General features: G+C 60.7%; 1 protein-coding gene and 1 long non-coding RNA gene across 6 annotated transcripts in view; one reads left to right on the forward strand and one right to left on the reverse strand.

Annotated features, from left to right (window-relative positions):
• Nucleotides 1–3,556, reverse strand: part of TNRC18 (trinucleotide repeat containing 18) — a 93,995-nt gene extending 90,439 nt beyond the window's left edge. The window contains exons 1-2 of one of the 3 annotated variants that reach the window (XM_021086041.2): nt 3,191–3,556; nt 833–1,262 (exon numbers count right to left, since the gene is read on the reverse strand). In XM_021086041.2, the coding sequence (XP_020941700.2) occupies nt 833–1,019 (187 nt within the window). In that variant the 5' untranslated portion in view covers nt 1,020–1,262; nt 3,191–3,556. Of the gene's footprint in view, nt 1–832; nt 1,263–2,532; nt 2,792–3,190 lie in introns of those variants that run through there. The other 2 variants (XM_085016306.1, XM_085016307.1) reach the window with 2 other exon arrangements.
• Nucleotides 3,557–4,239: 683 nt separating this feature from the next.
• LOC106509619 (uncharacterized) lies at nt 4,240–18,812 on the forward strand. Of its 3 annotated transcripts, XR_014840001.1 has the most exons (7): nt 4,240–4,391; nt 12,361–12,844; nt 16,137–16,293; nt 16,638–16,788; nt 16,914–17,034; nt 17,266–17,532; nt 17,673–18,812. It is a non-coding gene; the product is annotated as an uncharacterized LOC106509619 (long non-coding RNA). The 3 variants fall into 3 exon arrangements; XR_014840000.1 differs by lacking the exon at nt 16,137–16,293; XR_014839999.1 differs by lacking the exons at nt 16,137–16,293; nt 17,266–17,532 and having other exon boundaries at nt 17,673–17,989.
• Nucleotides 18,813–19,637: the final 825 nt, after the last annotated feature.

Here is a 19,637-nt window from a genome sequence, read left to right on the forward strand (position 1 = left end):
ACCGGGCCTTCGCGGCCACCTCTTCCCGCGGTTGCGTGTCCGGCCAAAGGCATTCCCTCCGCGGATCGTGCCCCGCGGATCCGCTCCTTTGCCGCTTCGGGATGGCGGCTGCCCAAAGTCTGCATCCTCGCCGCGCGGTGCACCCGCCTTCCCATCGGAAAACATGGGGTCCCCGGGGCCGCGGGTGCTGCCCTCCTCCCGGGGAGTAGGTCCTGCAACTGCCCTTCTCTTTTCCGAGCCTGAGGGGTCTCTCCCGAGGGCCGCCGCCGCCAGCCCACCAGAGGCCGTATTCCCAGGGCTGGGGTCTCGGTCCTGCCGCACCCCCAGGCGCCTGGCCGGGGACCCCACACGAGAGTCCGGAAGCCAAGGATGGAACTCGGGCCCATGGCGCCCAAAAGACATTTGCCAAGAAAAGTATTCTAGCTCTGGGAGCAGATGTCTCAAAGGGTATGGAGCTGGCTTGTCCTTCTCTCGCTCAGATTTTGAAAACTCCAGCCCAGGCTCCAGCCGAAAGGCCTGGAGTTTGGAATCACCTCGGCTGGCTCCGATTTCCGCAGAGCGCGGCGTGCGGGGGGAAGACAGCTGCGCCGCGCGCCCCTCTCCCCTGGGGCCTCCAGACTGGCCTCTGCCCTGGGCCCAGGGGTCTCCCCGCCCGCCCGCCGGGGACCTGCGCCTGCCTGCACCCCGTGGACCCGCCAAGGCAGAGGGAGTCGCCGAACCCCGGTTGAGAACTCCGGGGTGGGGAGTGAGGGACAGACCGCGTAGATCCCCCGGGCCTCCCCCCAAGATCCCGAGGGGGCAAGAGGGGGCGGGCACAGCGCAGGGCACTTACCCGGGTGCGGGTGGAGGTTGAGGCCGGCCATGTACTTCCCAGGCGGCAGCGGGCCGGGCAAGCCTGAAGCGGGCAGGCGTCCGGCCGTGGCCGCACCCACGCGGTGGCTGTCCATGGCCAGGCCGGACAGCAGCGGCGGCGGGGGGCCGTGCACGGACCGCGGGGGCCCGAAGTCTCGGCCATCCATCCTCCGCGGGAGTGCCGCGGCCAGCCCCCCACCCGGCCCGCGGGCCTCGTTCAGTGGGACCTAAAAGTTCGGCTTCGGCGTAGTCCCAGAGTCCTCGAGCGGCGGGGGCTCCGCGGCGGGCATGGCGGCGGCCAGCGGGGCTTGCGCTCGGCGGCGGGCCCGCGGCCCGCGGCGCACCGACGGCCGGTGGTGGGGCCCCTCGGAGCGGCTAGGCGGAGCTGCGCGAGGCGGCGCACAAGGCGTCTTGGCGGGGAGCAGCGACGGGCCGCGGAAGAAAGAGAAGGGAAAAGAAAAAAAAGGGAGAGGGGGGGAGAAACAAGTTCAGAAAGTCGTCTTGCCGTGGAGGGTCGGGGGCTGCCGAGGGGGTGGAAAGAAATGCAATGGGCAGTAGCCCCTTTTTACAGAATAAGTAAAATGCCCTGCTCCTTCCTCCGGCGGCTTCAGGTTCACGGGGACCCGGTTTAAAAAGCAGCCGGTGGCTCACGGCGCCTCAGCCCGGACAACTCACAGGTGCTCCCGAAACGGAGCAAGGCCTCTGGGCCGCGCCGGGAGCGCGTCAATACAAACCTCCAGAGTGTGTTGGATTCCTGGGCGTCATAGGCTCCGGGGTTTCAAACCGTGAACCCTTGCCACGAGCAGTTTGAAATGTCTCCCTAAACACGATGTCACTATCTGATCCGTAAAGTTTAATATTTAACCTTTATGGGCCCTCGTCTCCCTTTTCGGAGTTGGGTTCCCCGGAGCTCGACCGGAGCCTGGGAGTTTGTAGTTTTTTCGCGAGCGAGGGTGCTAAGCGGGTTTGTTATTTTTAAGGGGACTCGTCGGCCCTCGCGCCACCCTCCTCGGGCCACTGTGAGTCGCAGAGTCTAAGTCCGAGGACCCGAGACGTGGCATTCTCGCCCGAGGACTGGAAAGAATCCTTCAAAACAAGCCTTAGTTTCATTTTCCAACGCCCTGGCCTGGGAATCCTGCGCCGAGGACGTGGCCTGGCGCGGGGGATCTGGGGGGCGTCAGAAGCGAAGGGAAAGATTCGAGGGTCTCCCTCCGACCCTAGCTTCCCCCACTCCCCCCAAAACAACCTACGAAGAAAACCTTGGCGGCGCGGGCCGACCCAGGGGCGCCTCCCCCAGCGCTGGGCAAATCCCCCTGTAGTTCCCGTTTAAAGCTATTTGTTGAAAAGATTTGCCGTTTGCCGATTCCCGCGGGGGCGGGAGGGGGTCTGGGAGCCAAGGCTGCCCTCGCTCTCCGCCTGCCCGCAGCAGCTCGGATTCCTGATTCCAAGAGGCCGGCCGCTCCTAGAGCCGAGGATCACGCCAAAGCCATCGGCTCCCGGGTGCCCGCCCTGCGCCCCGCGACCAGCGCCCAGCCCCCCGAGCTGCAGACCCCCCCCACCCCGGCCTACTCCAGCCTTCCTCCCCAACTTTCCTAAGGGTGCTTATTTTAACCTGGTTTTGGTTACAAACACCCTCTTCCTCCCTCCCTCCCTTGCTCTCTCCCATCAGGCTCCGGTTACCAGATCCGCGTTTACTTTGGAAAAATCTAAGATCGCCACATCCGAAGATACTGCCTCAAAGAGGCGAGAAGCGTTCCGTGATTTTAAAAAAGAAAAAAAAATGTTCTTTGTGTAGCTTTCTTTTAAAAGCCAGCGCTGCGGGGCATGCCCCGGCGCCCCACTTTGGGGAAGTCGAGGTGAAGCCCCCCGAAACACCCTTGCTCTGGCAGAGAAGCTGGTTTGGCCATCTGCGGGCTCCGCTGCGTTCTCCCTACTTTTCTCCCCCTCTTAAATGCAGTTAAAATGGCTGAATTCCGGCTTTTAATTAAAAACAGCCTATAATCGAAAACGTCTCGGCGTCCCTGGCTCCCCCGCCGCCTACCGGGAACCGAGGAGGGAACCGACGCCCCTCGGCCGAGCTGGGCGGGCTAGAGAAGGGCTGGGCAAGATAGAGAAGAGCTGGGGGCTCAGGTGGGCGTCCGGGGCACAGGGCCTCGCCCCCACCCCTCCCAGGGCGCCCCACTACGCCGGCCCTGACCCCCCGATTGAGTTCTCGAGAGCCGGAGAGCTGTGGGGATCCCCGGCGCAGCCCGAGGGGAAGGAGAGGTGGGGGGCCATCTGGAGAAGTTTGGAGACCACTGCGCCCGGCCAGGGGCGGTCGGGCGACCCGGCGGCGTACCTGGCGCTGCAGGGCTCCCGGCTTCGGGCTCCGGCTCCGGCGACTCTGGCGGCGGCCCCGGCTCCCGGCTCGGCTAGGCTCCCGTGCTGCCCGCCATCCCGCTGCCGCTGCTCCCCTTCGCCACCCGCAGCCGCCTCACACTTTTTGCCCGCCTTTCCTTTTTTTGGTAGAAAACCGCTCCCCAGGCCGAGCGCTCGGCGCGCCAACTCCTCCGCCCTCCCGCGGCCGGGCTCCCGCAGCCCCCGGAAAAGCCAGCTTTCCTCCCGCCGAGCTCCCCGCTTTTTAATAAAATCCAGGTAGCGCCGGTTTAAAGAATCCCAAATCTCCATATACAGCCCGGGATTGGAAAAGGTACATTACACAACCCCCCTTTCAAGTTCCTCTCGCTGGAGCTAAAAAAAAAAAAAAAAAAAAAAAGGCGGGGGGGGAGGAGGAGGCTGGGGGAGGGGAGCACTCTCCAGCGAAGAAACACGCATTGTTCCCGGGTGCCCGCCTCCCCCCAAGGCCTGCCTCCGGCCGCCACCCATTGGTCGCGCGCGCCGCCAATCACGCGCATGTAAACACCTTGGCCCCCAGCCATTCCTATAAAACCAATTACGGACCTAGGGGCTCCAGCAGTTTCCAGGCTCCCCTCGGCGGGGTTGAATGATCAAAACTGGTGGTGAGAATTTTTCCGGGCCGTTTCTAGGCAGCCCTCCTCCCCCTCCACCAGCTCTGGGCCCCCCCCTTCCTCCTCCTCCCTTTTCCTCCCCCCCTCCCCCAGCGTCTGGGCTGAGTGATCAAAATAGAGGAAGATGGTTGTCGCCGCAATCCAGGGCTTTGCAAGGCGCGGTTTAATGGGCCGCCTGTCAGCTTCCTGCTCGCAGGAGGAGGTGACGGGCCGAGCGGGCCGGGAAGGGCCTGGGGCCTGGCGGGCTGCTGCACCCCGCGCCCAGGCCCCCGGCTCCCCACCTCCCTTGGGGCGCGCCTTCTAGAACGCGCGGTGGAGACGCCAAAACAGACAAGGGCTGCTTTTTCCCTCTCCCCCCCCCACTTTAAAACAAAGCTGCGATTCATTCCCTCTTCCCCTGCAACGCGGTTGGGTGGGATGGGCAGGCGAGAAGGCCGTTTTCCGAGCCCGGGTCTGCGGGTTCCTCCCTGAAACGCGGTGTCAGATGGTTACTGATTAATATTTTGGAAAGGCCACGGCGGCGGGCAGCGGGTGAGTCTCTAATCTTCTAAAAGGGGTTCCTATAGAAACGCGGGCCAGGGCGCGCCCCTTTCTCGGCCCGGCTGCGGAGCTTTCACCGCGCCCCTCCCCAAAGGCTCTCTTTGCGTGGGCGCTCCCCTCCCTTTCTCTCCACCCCCCGCAAAAAAAAAAAAAATCAGAGCAGAAAAAAGGATTAGATCGGCTGAGCGCGAACTGACTCCCTCTCGATTCTGACATTTCAGCCTATTAGCATTTCTCCACGGGGCCTTCTGAAACCTATTAAAGTGTAATATTAAAAACCTCTTGGCTGGGGGCTCTCTCGCCTTCCATCCGCCGCGCCCCCTCCAGGGAGGGCGAGACCGGGAAAAAAAAAAAAAAAATCTGTTGAGCTCAGAGGAAGCAGCAGCCAAGCCCAAAAAGTGCTTGGCTGGCCGCGGCGGCCGGAGGGGGAGGGGAGTCCCAATCCCCCAGACTTTGTACTTTTATTTTGCACTTTCAGCAAAATCCTTTCTGGGCTGAGTCGCCGGGAGCTGCCCGCGGCAACCTACTTGGCCGCGGGCGCAGAGTGCGGACGCGGTCGGAGGGGCAGTCCTGGGGGCCCGCACCCTCTCTCCGCAGCCCCACAGGGACCGGTGCCCGGCTAGGCATTACCTACCCTCAGAGGGAAGCCTGGAGGGGCAGAAATCCTTGCCGATCCTGCCTCGGAGAGCAACCGCGGTGATTAGATTTTAATTAAAACAAGAGAAGCCCGCTCTTTCGCCCCGCGCTGCGGACTCAGCGTTTTGGCATCGCTTGTTCTATTTTTTTTCTTTTTTCCTCCAATCCATTTTTAAGGCAACTTTTCTGGGAGGGAGGGAAAAATGAGCTAGTTAAGCGCCAATTTTTTCTATTTTCTTTCCTCCACTTTTAGAAAAAGAAGGGGGGGTAGGCTTGGAGAGCGAACTGGGGGTGTCTAATTTAATTCCAGTATAAATTTGAGGAAAAAAGTTCAGCCTCTTGAGGGCAGTTTCAAGTTGCCCTTTCTGGAGCCTCCCGCGCTGGTTTCTAGGCTGCCCTCTTTTGGAAGCTGGAGCTCCGCGGGGGGGGGAGGGAGGAGTGTGAAGGCAAGAAAGGAACGAAAATAGCCGGAGCCGAGGGGAACGCGCGGCGGAGCGGGGCGCGCCGGTCTCAGTGGCTGCCGGGGCGGCGGGAAGCTCCCGGTGCAGCCCCGGGACGGCCGGGAGCAAAGACCGAGAGGAGAGGGGGGTTAGAGAAAGGAGGTATTGTGTCTGTGTGCCTTGGGGGAGGGGGGAGTGACTGCAAAAATAAAGTAAATGCAGTTGAGCTGCTCGAGGCTGCTGAAAGCCTAGGCAGGGGAAGGGGCCGAGCGCGGGGGCGCAGCGCGGGTGAGCGCCGAGCGTCCTTGAGTCTTAGCCAGAGGTCTTTGTAGGTTCCTAGTAAACCCTCCCACGCCCGAACCCCCATCGCTCAATATTCAGCCCCCAGACCCTGATCTCCCACTCTGTTTTCCCCGCCCCGGGATCTGGAATGTTTTTGTTTAATATAGCTCAAGGAAAAAAATAGGTGTGTTGAGAGAGTTGGGGTGGGGAATACAAAGGGCTTGTCGGGTGGAAAAAAACAAAAGCCTATTTTTATAAATGTTTAATGTTGTCACCCCTGGATGCACGAAGACGCCGTAATTGTGGCGGCGGGGTTTGTGTGCCATAAATCATTTAGTTGCTAATAAAAATTCTGCCTGTTTGCCCTGCATTTGCCAATGAAATGGCGTTTGCATTTCCAAGGGTGCGCCTAGTCTGCGTGGCAAACCGAGCCTGCATTTCATTAGGGCAGAGGTTGGGGCAGGCGAAGCCCCCTCCCCAGCCCGTACCCCGGGCCTTTGTGGGCCGCGGCCCCCTGGTGCCGCCCTCCCCGCGCACACCTGCATCCGCGCGAGCCGCTGCGCGGCCCTCCTGCCAGAGCCCGGCCGGGGCGCCGGGCCTGGGAACGCGGAGATGGCGGTGGTGGCTCCAGGTTCCCGGCTGCCTGCCGAGCGGGGCTCGCAGGACGGACACTGCCCCCCCGCCCCGCCCGGTGCTCCGAGCTGCCGCGGGTGTACGGGCGCGAGCCGGCCACGCCGCGGAGCCGCCCTGCCGGCGCCCAGCTCGTTGCCCCCCTCCCGGGCGGCGCGCGTCCCGGTGCCCGCGGTCCCCGGGTAAACAGCGGCCGGGAGCCATCTTGGGGCGGGGGACGGATCCCAGGCCGAGGGATGGGCGCAGCCCAGGCTCCTTCCACGACGCCACCGCTCGTATGGGCACTCCTAGCCGGGCTTCGGTGTCTGGGGAAACACCCTCCCCGCCCTGGTGGCCGCGCACTCGGGAGCCGCGGGCCGGGGCGCCGGGCGCGGGGCCGCTCCCCGCCGGCGGCCCGCAGTCTTCCCGGCCCCGCCGCCATCTTCCCCCTCCCCCCCGTCCTTGTGTTTACTCGGCAGGATCCTTGGCCAAAAAGACTGTTGACGCAGTGTGTATCTGTGTGTGTTTTGTACTGGCGGGCGGAAAATCGGCTGAAGGGCGGGGAACCTCCTTGCAACCCAAACCTCAGTTCCGGAGAAGCCTCCCAAGCCAGCGCTGCGGTCCTGGGCCATCCTGGGCCGCCAGGGTCCAGGCTTTTTGTATGTTCGTTCCTAGGCCTCCAGCTCCGTGGACGCGGCCTGACTGACCAAATTCTTCCCTTTTGTTTTCCAACCAAAGGACAGGCCAACCTTGGACTCCGCTTTCCCGGGCTGCGCCTTTCTGGCGCGGCGGCAGTCCCCCGCGCCTCGGTCAATCCTGCCCGACTCAGGGAACCCTGGTGGCGCTGGCCGATCGGACCCGTTCTCCCCCCCCCCGCCCCCTCCTCAGAAAAGAAACCAGCATCGTTTCCTAGCCTAGGACACCCGAACCACCTCCACCCAAACCTCCTTTGCCCGTGGAGACGGGAGTCCCCACACGCCGCCAGCCCCTCGGCGGAGGGAGCCCCGGGTGCCAGCTCGGGAAGCCGAGCGCCCCGGTCTTGCACGCGCAAGTTTCCAGGTTCCAGGTCCGGCAACCAGGGAGCTCCTGGTCCGGGTGCCTCTAAAACCCGGAGAGGCTCCGCCTGGGAAAGCCAGGCTCACCATCCCGCTTGATCGGACTGGCCCAGCCACGACTGGGCGCTGAGCCGAGGTCCGGCCAGTCCAGCTGAGATTGGTCCCCACTCGCCAGGAAGACGAAGGACGCGGCGCCAGAAAGCCGCAGGGACAGGGCGCGAGGCTCTGCCCAGACCCAAGCGCCCCGCCGCCCCTGGCAGATCGCGGCAGCTCTCGGCCCCGCCTCCGGCCCCGGCCTCTTCCCCCCCGGCCGGGTCGGGTCTTCCACTCCACTGTTTGGCTCTGAAGGGACAGAGAGAGACACTCCGTGCTCAGGGGGCTGGCTGCCGCCATAAATCTCGGCGAGGGGGAGCCCTCTTTAGTGCTGCTCACACGCGGGTACTCCTGGTTGACCCCAGGTCCAGGACGGCGCCAGGTGCCCTGCTCTCCTGGTCAGGGCCTGGGAGCCCCACGACTGCACAGGGAGTCGAGCCAGAAGCTTCCCTGTTCACCAGACAGAGGGAAAAGCCTTGCCCACTCAGTGCCACCATCTTCCATACCCGCGGCCACCAGACTGAGGCGGCCTGGGCCTCATCGGATCGCTGCCTGGGGTAGGGGCACCCGGGCCGGGCACTCGCGCTCAGGAAGGCTAGGTGAGGCTGAAATGGGTGGTGGCCACCCGCTGGAGCCCAACTCCGGCTCTGCCTGCGCCATCGAGAGGCAGCGCCAGGGTCAGCGTCAGAACGGCAACTCGGAACTCCACCTGCCACCCCTCTCTGCAGACCCAGCTGTAATTCCGGGGTGACGTTCTGCCCTCGGAGCCCTCGGTGGTGCACCAGGCGCAGAGGGGGACCTTTTTCTGCTGGACCACGCTGGGTGTCTGCAGGCACCTGGCCTGGAGGCAGGGGCTTATCCGGTTCCCCATCGGGTACCAGCCCATCTTCTCCTCCGCCCAGGGATATGCTGGGCTTTTCGCTGTCTGGTCCTGGTTCGGTGCCTCGTCAGCTACCCACTTTGGCGCAAATAGGCAAACCATCCAGTCTGGCACTGGCAGCAGCTTGGTTGGGGCGATATTCTTTCTATCCGAGACCGGAGGTGTTGGGGGGGGAGCAGAGATGGCGCGTTTGCAATAATAACATTTAATGTCCCCAGCACTGTTTGTCTCTCTGCCAGGGGGTAGGGGAACAGGCCTTCACACTGGCGCCTGCCCTGAATCAGCCGAGTGAGTGGTGCACGCGATGGGGACCGTCCCCTCCGGGCAACCGCCCCTGCTCGAGACTTGGGGTGGGGACAACCTCGGAAGGGGTAGGCATTCACCCCTCCTGGGTGCCTCCCGAGAACCTCACCGTGCCAGTGACACGACTGCGGACGGGCACGTGGCAGATGTCGGAGGCGGAGGGTTTGGAAACCTCGCTCGGAAACTCTCTGCCGAGCTGTGGCTCCTTCCTCGGATTTCTAGAAGCACAATTAGAGGGACCCAGGCGGAGAATCTGAGCACTCCCCTTGGCGGCGGGAACGCAGCCTGGGAGTGGAGAGGCTGCCCAGCCGCATTCCGGCCGTGCCTCCCCCCGAGCCCGGCCCCGCGGCGCCCCAGGAAGCGCCTCCGAAAACAAAGCGCTGCGGTTTCAGCCCAAGGTTAAAGTCCACCGTGAGCTTATCCCCCCCACTCCCCCGCCCGGAATCCAAGAGCGATAGAGTTTCTCCAAATAAACTGCCAATAAATCAGCACGGGGGCCGCCTGCCCAGGAGCTTCGCTGACCTTAGGGAATGGATTTCCTGCTAGACCCGGCAGAGGACAGGCCTGGGGAGGGGGCCACAATGCCAGCAGTGCCCCCCTCCCGAGAGCAGCGGAAGAGGGATTGGCCAAGGGCAGTCGTGGGCGTTTATCTCGGTACCTGTGTACCCAGAGGGGATGGGGTGGCGGTGGTTCCTGGGGGGGGCTGGCAGTGCCCAGTTGTAGGGGGTGTTGCTGGGGGAGAGGGTTGCTTTGGGGGAAGCGGAGCGCGTGTTCGCTGAGCCCCGAGTGTCCCCACACTATTCTAGGCACTGGGGAAGAGACACGGGGGACAAGCAAGGCTTCTTTGAGGGCCGTCTTTGTCTGGGTGCGCCTGGGTGTGTTTGCAAGCGAGTTTGTGCGGCTGTGACTAATGGGATTTATGTATGTCAGTGCCAGGGTGACTAATGGAGGGCTTGGCAGCACGTGTGTTGGAGGAGGGGTGTGCCTGCAGGGGGAGGGGCCCTGTACCTCGGTGGGGGGAGTCAGCGCCCCGGGAGGCAGGGGGGTCGCCCAGAGGTCCCCTTCTGCTGCTGCTGCTGCTGCTGCTGCTGGTTCCCAGCTTTGTTTGGGCCTCTGAACCCCTGCCTGACAAGCCCATGCATGCTGAGAGTTCTGGAGCAAATTCCACTGCCAGCCTGGCCCCCAGAGGCACCTCCGCCCCTTCCCACTGCCCCGACGACCCACGGGCCCCTGCACATCCAGCCTGCCCCACCCCCTCCCACAGCCAGCTCCCTCTCTTTCAGTCTGCAAATTCCTGTTGATGCAAACCCCCCGCCGCCACCCCCCCCCCTTGGTTTGGGCAGGCTCGGGCAGCCCTAGGTACTGTCACGCCCATTTAACCGAGGAGAAAGCAGAGATGCAGAAAAAAGCAACAGTGGGCTCATGCAGCCCCGCCAGCACCCCTGGGATCCCTGACCAAGACTAGCTCAGAGAAGGTAATCCAGCCTGTGCCACCCCCTTTCCGGCCCCTGTCCCCCTTCTCCAGGGGCCCTCTCCTGCCCTAGTCTGGAGGGGCAGCAACAGGGGTCAGGGGTTAATGGGAGTCCATGTGGCCTGGGCCTGGTAGGGGCAGGGTGAGGTCACGATGTCCTAGGGAGCCTGGCCCGCCTTTCCAGCTGGGAGGGCGGAGCGTGCGGTCAGAGTTCCAGACGGACAGACAGACCGACGGCGCTCAGGCTCACACACACCTGGACGAGCCCACGCTCCATCACCCTCTGAGGCTCCAGGTTTCCGACAACACACACACCCCAGTCTCCGGGTGTTCTTTCTGCTTCTTGCATACGCGTTGTGTGCCACACGTCTGTGCCCTGCTGCGGACACACTGGGTCCAAAGGGTCCCTGGGGGCCCTAGGTCACCCAGGCTGGGTGACAATAAGCAAGCCAGACAGGTTTCTGCCCAGCCCTCCATCCTCCGTGCTCCCCACTGGTGCTCTGTGGCCCGAGGTGTCATCTTCAGGGAGGGACAACAGGGCCTCACCCTTCTTCCCAGGCCTCCCTCCTGCCCACCCACACCCCCCCCCCAGGCTCCCAGGATGTCTCCCCACCCCCATTCTCACACGCCTCGCTCACTCTGCACCCCTTCCCCCCCACTTTTTTCTTTTAAGATCCTGCTTTGGCATTTTCTTTCAAGCAGAAAATAAAAACATTTCCCATGGCTACAGCTTTGAAAGCTTCCCTCTCCTTCTTGCCTCTCTCTGGCCCCCACCCCCACATCAATCCGTTTCCAGAGTCAGCATCAAGTCAAAAACAAACCCACAAAGATCAAACCTGCCAGGCCCCCCCTTCCTGCGGCCCTCCACTCTCTCTGCAGGTCTCTCTCCACCTTGGAGAGAAGCAGGAAGCAGCCCCCCACGCACTCACATACTTTCTTGGGCCACAGGGAGTCTCAAGAACCTTCTAGAGCCACCCCTGCCAGAAAGGCCTGCTTATACCGTTCCTTCTGCTGGAAATTGGTGGCTTCTCTCTCCCCTGTCCAGCCCTGCTCACTTGACTCTTCCTCTGAGAGGCCACTGTGTGTTGAATTCCCCCCAAAATTACTGTGCTCAAGTCCTGACCCCCCAGTACCTCGACATGGAGCCTGATGAGGAAGTGCGGTCTTGGAGCTGTAATTCGTTCCCATGAGGTCCCGGTGGAGTGGGGGGGGGGCCCTCATCCAACCAGACTGGCATCCGAGAAGTGGGCCACAGAGGCAGCGGCCTGGAACACGTCCTCCCGCACGGCCCTCAGGAGGAACCAACTCTGGCCTCCTCTCCACTGGGGCTTCCAACCCTTCAAACTGAGAGATGACACTTGTCTGTTTGAGCCACCCCGTCTGACCCGCTGTTATCGCAGCCTGAGCAAACTCCTGCACCATCCCAGTGTAGGTGCCAGCAGGAAGCACACATGAGCAGAAGCGGGAGAGTATCTGGACGGGGTGACTCAGGGCAGCCCAGCCAGCAGAGCCCCAGGGGTCAGGACCACTCGTCTCCGGAAGCTGGTTTATCAATCAGAATGGGCTAGGTTATGCTGCAGTGACGAAAATGCCCAACATCTCAGCAGCTTGATACATGAGGCCATCATAGGCCAAAAGAGATCACTGCACAAAGGATTTTCAGTGCCAAAACCTCTATCCTTCCTTTTGCATTTATCCACTTGTGTTTGCCGAACAAATACTTGCCAGTCAGGCTCTGTGCTTGGCCCCGACAATAAAGTGGTAAACAAAATACGCCAGTCCTGTCTTCATGGCGCTTACAGTCCCGGAGCGGGACAGTTAGTTAACAGAGCTCTTAAGTGGGGTGAGCACTGCCAAGGAGAAAGTGGGAGCAGCCAGACCATGCAGAGCCTCAACCTAAAGCCAAAAAGAGGTGTTTTACGGGGTTGGTACCTTCACTGTCTTAAATAAAAAAAAAAATCCTGGGTCCCACAACTAGGAAGCCCTGAAGTGTAATGCCTTCAGGTATGGATGGATCAAGGGCACACACCACCCCTCGCTCTTGTACCCCCCCACACACTTTTAATTCCTTTTCCATTGGCCCCATTCTCTCCTACAAAAATCGGTTTTCTCTATGTGGTAGGATATGGCCAGCCTCACACGTGCAGCAAGAAAGAGACAATGCCCCTTTTTCTTCTCTCGGTTTTATCAGGAGCAATGGTAATGCGGGACAGAAAACAGACGACACATGCGCTCTCTACCCATCACACGCTTCTCGGAGGGCAAGGTCTAATCAGACCTGAGAATGACGGATGGATGACATTTACCACACAGCCTTGCCCGAGAGGCAGAACTTCACCACTGGGCTTTGCATTGGCCACAAACCTCGAGGCTTCTCCAACCGCTCCCGGCCTTCCTCTCCCCCTCCCCCTTGTTCTGTTTCTGTCTCTCAACACCCTGCCCGCACCGGCACCACAGGTCACAATTCCAATTCCAGATGATAAAATGCCCTGCTGCGGGGCATGGGGCCTGGCTCCCAGAGTGGCTGCCGTGAATGCATGACACTCGGCCTTCTCTGGGAATGGCTGCGCGACGCGTCCCTTCCACACCGCGACCTTGACATGCCCCCCGAGGGAAGGTGGAACCTCGTGTCTCCAGCCAGATGCATGAAGTGACACTGCGACTTCCAAGGCAAGGTCAGAAAAGGAGACGCCGGGTCACCCTGTCCAAGCTGGGGCTCAAACTCGGTTGTTTCTGGCCTGGCCAGGCTGTGCTCACCAGGGGGTGCTGATTGAATGGAGCGGGTTGGCCTGGGTTCGAGTCCTGGTTCTGCTCTTTCCTGGGTGTGTGTCATGTTTACAAGCCGTTTCCCCTCGCTGAGCCTTGGTTTTCCTGTTTGTAAAGTGGAGCTGACTGTACCTCCTCTCCTGGGGTTGGGTGAGAGTGTGTGTGCCTCAGTTACCCGTGCACGGGGTACCCCAGAGGCTCATCATTCTGAGCACTAGCAGGCGCTCAGGTGGCCGTGGGGGCCTGGGAGCCCCACACCTAGGTGGCCGCCACCGCCGCACCCCTCTACTCCTGGGTACCCAGCGGGTGCCCGGAAAGTGTGATGTCCCAAGTGCGCCGCGTGGGCTGTGGTCAGCCCTGCCCCCGGGCTGCTGCCCCGACGCTTCGTGAGCAGGACAGGACTAAAGCCACTCCACTGCTTTCCTGGGCCCCCATGGCAGTGGCCACACGCGGCGTGGCCGTCAACAGCAGAAATGTATCCTTGCACAGTTCTGGCCACAAGTTCAACATCAAGATGTCAGCAGAGTCGGTTCCCTCGCGGGGGCTGCGATGGAGACTCTGCCCCAGGCCTCTCCCAGCTTCCGGTGCTGCTCATCTCGAAGCTGCCTCACCCCCTCTCTGCCTCCATCATCACAGGAGGCCCTCCTCTCTGGGTCCGTCTGTCTCTCCTTTTTTTTGGCCGCACTCGCTCGAGGCGTGCAGAAGTTCCCGGGCCAGGGATCAAACCCGCAGCACAGCAGTGACAATGCCAGATCCTTAACCACTAGCCCAGCAGGAAGCTCCTCTTTTTTTGTCTTTTTGCCATTTCTTGGGCCACTCCCATGCCATATGGAGGTTCCCAGGCTAGGGGTCAAAACGGAGCTATAGCCACCGGCCTATGCCACAGCCCTAGCCACGCCAGATCCAAGCTGTGTCTGCAACCTACACCACCGCTCACGGCAACACTGGATCCTTAACCCACTGAGCAAAGCCAGGGATCGGACCCGCATCCTCATGGACACTAGTTTGTTTCTGCTGCGCCACCATGGGAACCTCATGCAATGACCCGATTTCTTTTTTTTTTTTTTTTTTTTTTTTTTTTGGTCTTTTTGCCATTTCTTTGGGCCGCTCCCGCGGCATATGGAGGTTCCCAGGCTAGGGGTCCAATTGGAGCTGTAGCCACCGGCCTACGCCAGAGCCACAGCAACGCGGGATCCAAGCCGCGTCTGCAGCCTACACCACCGCTCACAGCAACACTGGATCCTTAACCCGCTGAGCAAGGCCAGGGATCGAACCCGCAACCGCATAGTTCCTAGTCGGATTCGTTAACCACTGAGCCACGACAGGAACTCCTCTTCTTAAAAGGACACTAGTCCTATAGGATTAAAAGCCCTTCCTACTCCAGTGTGACCCCATCTTAACTAGTTACATCTGCAATCACCCCATTTCTTTTTTTTTTGCTTTTTAGGGCCGCACGCTCGGCAAATGGAGGTTCCCAGGCGCAGGGTCTAATTGGAACTGCAGCTCCGGTCTACGCCAGAACCACAGCAACTCAGGATCCAAGCCACATCTGCAACCTACACCACAGCTCACAGCAACGCCGGATCCTTAACCCACTGAGCGAAGCCAGAGATCAAACCTGCAGCCTCATGGTTCCTAGTCGGAAACATTCCCGATGCACCACAATGGGAACTCTTATTCATTTTGTTGATTCCGGGTCAGGGATCGAACCCACGCCATAGCAGCAACCCAAGCTGCTGCAGTGACAATGCCAGATCTTTAACCACTAGCCCAGCAGGGAGCTTCTCTCCTCTTTTTTTGGTTTTTTTTTTGTTTGTTTTTTTCTTGTTTTTTGGGTTTTTTTTTGTCTTTTTGCCATTTCTTGGGCCACTCCCAAGGCATATGGAGGTTCCCAGGATAGGGGTCAAAACGGAGTTGTAGCTGCCGGCCTACACCACAGCCCCAGCCATGCCAGATCCGAGCCATGTCTGCAACCTACACCACAGCTCACGGCAACGCCGGATCGTTAACCCACTGAGCAAGGGCAGGGACTGAACCCGCAACCTCATGGTTCCTAGTCGGATTCGTTAACCACTGCGCCACGACGGAAACTCCCCGATTTCTAAATAAGCCTACATAATGGAGCTTCCAGAGGTTAAGACATTAACACATCGTTGTGGGGAACACAGTTCCAGCCACAACACTGACCTTGGCCCCTGGTCCCTCTGCCTTATCCCAGTGCTGGGACCCCTACAGAAAGATGGGGGTCCTGCCGCCGAGCCATGACACACACGGGGAGACTGAGGTTCATGGTGGGGGGCAGTGCGGGGAGCCGGCCAGTCCCCCTCGGCACTCCTCCCCTGATCGGAGGGCCTCGGTCAGTAGCTGCTGGGACTTGGGGGGTTTCCTCTGGTCAAGGGCAGGGCAGGCTGGCAGGAGTGGGAGGGTCGGTTGCCCACCCAGCACCCGTGACGGGCAGGGGTGGTTTCCTCTGAGGCCCCTCTCGTTGGCTTGTGGAGGCCACCTTCTCCCTGCGGCTTCACGTGGCCGTCCCTCTGAGTGTGCACGTTTATATCCTGGTTTCTTCTTTTTTTCTTTTTTCTATTTGCGTGTGTGTGTGTGTCTTTTTAGGGCCACACCCACAGCATATGGAGGTTCCCAGGCTAGGGGTCCAATCGGAGCTACAGGTGCCGGCCTCCGCCACAGCCACAGCCACTCAGGATCCAAGCCGCATCCTCCACCCACACCACAGCTCACAGCCACGCCGGATCCTTAACCCACGGAGCGAGGCCAGGGATCGAACCTGCAGCCTCATGGTTCCTAGTCGGATTCATTCCCGATGCACCACAATGGGAACTCTCATTTATTTTGTTGATCCCAGGTCAGGGATCGAACCCACGCCACAGCAGCAACCCAAGCTGCTGCAGTGACAATGCCAATGCCAGATCTTTAACCCCCTGGGCCACAAGAGAACTCCCCCTGGTTTCTTCTTATAAGGACGCCAACCTATTGGACTGCGCCCACCCGAATGACCTCATTTTAGCTTCATTACCTCTTTAAAGGCCCCTTCTCCAAATACGGTCTGAGGCCCGGGGGGCTAGGACTCCAACTTGGGAATTCTGGGGAGACCCAGTTCAGCCTGTCTCCGGCCAGTCGGGCTGCTGTAACCACGGAGCTGCAGACGGGGCGTCTCAGACAACACACCCTGTTTAATTCTCCCAGTTCTGGAGGCTGCGAGTCCAAGTTCAAGGTGCCGGCAGGTTTGGTGTCTGGAGGACCCGCTTCCTGAGTCACAGATGGCTGTTTCTTGCTGCGTCCACACACGGGAGGAGACAAGGTCTTCTCTGGGGTCTCTCTCACCAGGTCACTAATCGCATTGGTGAGGGCGCCACCATCATAACTTAATCACCCCAGATACCATCGCCTGTGCGGGTGATGGATTTGGGGGCCACAGACATTCCGAGGCCCTTTGCTGTGTTATCATTCCCCCCGCTGTGCCCAGCCCAGAAGACCTTGGCAAATGAATGGAATGACAATATTTTGGGTGGGGCTTTCAAGGATGAATAGGAGTTCGCAAGGCAGAGTCGGGCATTCCAGGCTGAAAGAACAGCCTATGCCAAGGCCCAGAGGGCCCCCAGGGTCTGTCTGGCTCAGGGGTGGCATGTTGGGCCTGGGGGAGGGGAGAGAGTCACACAAGGCCTCTTGGCTGGTTTCCCGACCCAGGAAACCAGCCACCCCAGGTCAGCACAAGGGACAGTGGCCATGAGCGGCCCACGGCGGCCCCGCCGACCTCCTGGGCACGAGCTGGGTCTGGTCCACGAGCAGCAGGGCCCCGTCGCCTCAGCCCACGGCAGCCCGGCTCAGGTGACTTCAGGTATCTCTTCTCCCCTTCACGCCTGGGTGGGTTGAGTGGTATTTATTCCAACACTCATTTTATTGGTGGGGTGTTGAAAGCACGGGAATTATTCATAGCTGGTTTCGGTTCTCTTCTGGCAACAGCCACATCGTCGCACACGAGGTACAAATTACGTGTCAGCTCAGTTCGCCATCAGTCGGAGGCTGTCCCCACACATCAAGCCATGGAGGCTCCAAAGGCCCCGGAGACCACGTCTGGCTGGAGGTAGCAGGGGACTGAATAGCCATGGTCCCCGAAGTCGCTAGGGACAGGGGACGTGGATGGGATACAAGGGCGAGGGTGGCAGGGGGGCAAACCCCACCTCTGTCCCTTTCCCCTTGTGATCCTGGTCAGGCTCAGTCTTCTCGTCTGTACAATGGGCAGGGATGTGCGCGTCAGGCACTGGTGGCATCACCTACTGCCTGGCTGAGCCCTGGCACGTTGGGTGCCCTGCAGATGTCCACAGAAGGGGGCGGGGTGCGGAAGGAAACGAGAAATCAGAAGGGAGGGCCAGGAGGTCCCCGTTGTGGTGCAGCGGAAAGGAATCCAACTAGGAACCGTGAGAACGCAGGTTCAATCCCTGGCCTCGCTCCGGGGGTTAAGGATCCGGTGTTGCCGTGAGCTGGGGTGTAGATCGAAGATGCAGCTTGGATCCCAAGTTGCTGTGGCCTGCAGATACAGCTCTGATTCGACCCCTAGCATGGGAACCTCCATATGCTGCAGGTGTGGCTTTAGAAAAGACAAAGAAAAAAAAAAAACCCAGAAGGGCCAGCCTCAGCTCCTCTGGCCTCCGGGGGAGGGTGGCGATGCGAGAATGGGGCCCTATTCAGAGGTGAGTCCCCCGTCTCCTCCGCCTGGTGCAGTGGCTTCTTTGATGGCTCAACAGCAAGCGACAGCATAGACGGTGTCCAAGTCTGGCCAGGCCTTCAAGACGGGCAGCTTCTTCTTTTTGCCTCTTGGGGGACACGCTTGGAACCCAGCCACCATGCTGTGAGGAAGCCCAAGCCCGAGGAGAGGCCCATATGGAAGGGGACCTCGGGTCACCAGCCTGCATCCACGTGAGCCCCTTGCAGGTGGGTGTCCAGCCCCGACCCCCGTCCCAGCAGATGCCATGTGGAGCACTGGCAATCGGCCCAAACTGCAGACTCACGAGCAAAATAAATGACTGTCATTGTTTCAAGCCACTAGTGTTGGGGTGGCTTGTTATTGCAGCAATAGATGAAGAAAACAGGGGGTTCGGATGAGAAGAACTGAGAATACGCTTCCTAAACTTGCCACAGGAAGCCTACACTCCCGTCCATCCATCTTCCAGACTCGCCCTGTGGGTACCATTTCAGTGGTCGCTAAGTGCTGGGAAATGTTTGACGCAGGGGTGGCCAGGACGGAAGCCCCGAGTTCCGGCATCTGCCAGTCTCCATGGTGCAAACACCCCTGGCTTGGAGACTTGTATACAGAGGTGGGCAGAGACGGAGGTGCCAGCAAAGGTTAGAACGAAGCTCCTATAAGCATCCAAAAATATCTCCCTCGTTTCGTGCTGCCCAAGACTCCTGCCATGTCTCCAATCAAGACATGGCATCCATGCCCCCTCCTCTTGGCTCGGGGTTTGTGACGTGCTTGTAACCAGTAGACTGTGGCAGAAGTCCCACTGAGTGAATGCAATGGCAGCTCTTGCCTAATTCCCTGGGATACCACCTGCTGAGCCTGGAGCTGCCACGCACAACGCTGTGCCCCCTGTGGCTGCCATGTTGCGAGGAAGCCCAAGCCACCTGAGGACTGCAAGTAGGTGTCGCAGCCGACAGCTGCAGGCGTGGGCCCGGGCAACTGCAATCCCCAGCCACAGACAGATGCCCTCAGAGGATCCATAGCAGGTTTCCTCTGCCCTTGAGCTTTCCCAGCCGAGCCCCCAGTCATCATGGACCAGACAACGGGTCAGCTCTACCGGGCCCTTCCCCAGTGCTTGGCCCAGAGAGCCCACAAGCAGAATAAAATGGCTTAGGACACTAGGTGTTGGAGTCACTTGTCACACAGCCGTACTAACTCACTCAGTGCTCCCGAATCCTGAGTCCTTCTCACCCTCATTGTCTGGCACCTTCTCTTTTCCTGTCCAACCATCCTGGGTACCACCCCACCCTGCGGCTCTGTGGCCAGCAGGAAGCTCGGGCTGGCGCCCCATGACTGCTCTCCAGGGCGTTCAGCTCCCAGAGTCAGCAGGTCACAGCCCAAGGGCCCAGGCGGGGGAGGTGGAACCCTCCACCGTGCTTGGGGCCCCCGCTAGCAAATCAGACCCTCCATCCTCACCAGTGGCCTCTCCAGCTGCCCAGTGCTGTGTTCACCAGCCTCTTCAAGGCCAAGGGCTTCCCAGGAGGCCTAGTGGGACGTGAGACGTCCATCACCGTGGTGCGAGGAGCTGCGCCCGGGCTCCAACCTGACCCAGCCCTGCCTGGCCGTCTATGTGTGACCAAGCCCCCGACACCCATGCTGGGATGTGGGAACAATAGGGCTCGGGGACCAGCTCCCTCGCCGGGAACCAGGACGTGAGGCCACTCCCCATGCTTCCCGTGCCCAGGCTCCATCGTTTGCTCAACAGATCATCTCGGACCACTCGCCGGCCCTGGGCCCTCTGGAGACACACGGGCATAACCCTGGTCCCCGCGCTCAGGGAGCCCCCGTCGGTGGGGGAGACAGACGTGAGCCAGGTGGCCGTGGCAGGGACAAGACAGGGGCACACGGGATGACACGGCCAGTCTGTGGGGGCCGCAGGGAAAGCCACAAACAGCCTGGATACCAACAAGTACAGCATCCCAGGGGAGAGGCTGCAGGACGGAACT

Source organism: Sus scrofa, chromosome 3 (assembly GCF_054392235.1).
Source record: "Sus scrofa isolate SSC_HxYL_T2T_F1_AM1 chromosome 3, Sscrofa_HxYL_maternal_Yorkshire_Landrace_v2.0, whole genome shotgun sequence".
NCBI classification, from domain to species: domain Eukaryota; kingdom Metazoa; phylum Chordata; class Mammalia; order Artiodactyla; family Suidae; genus Sus; species Sus scrofa.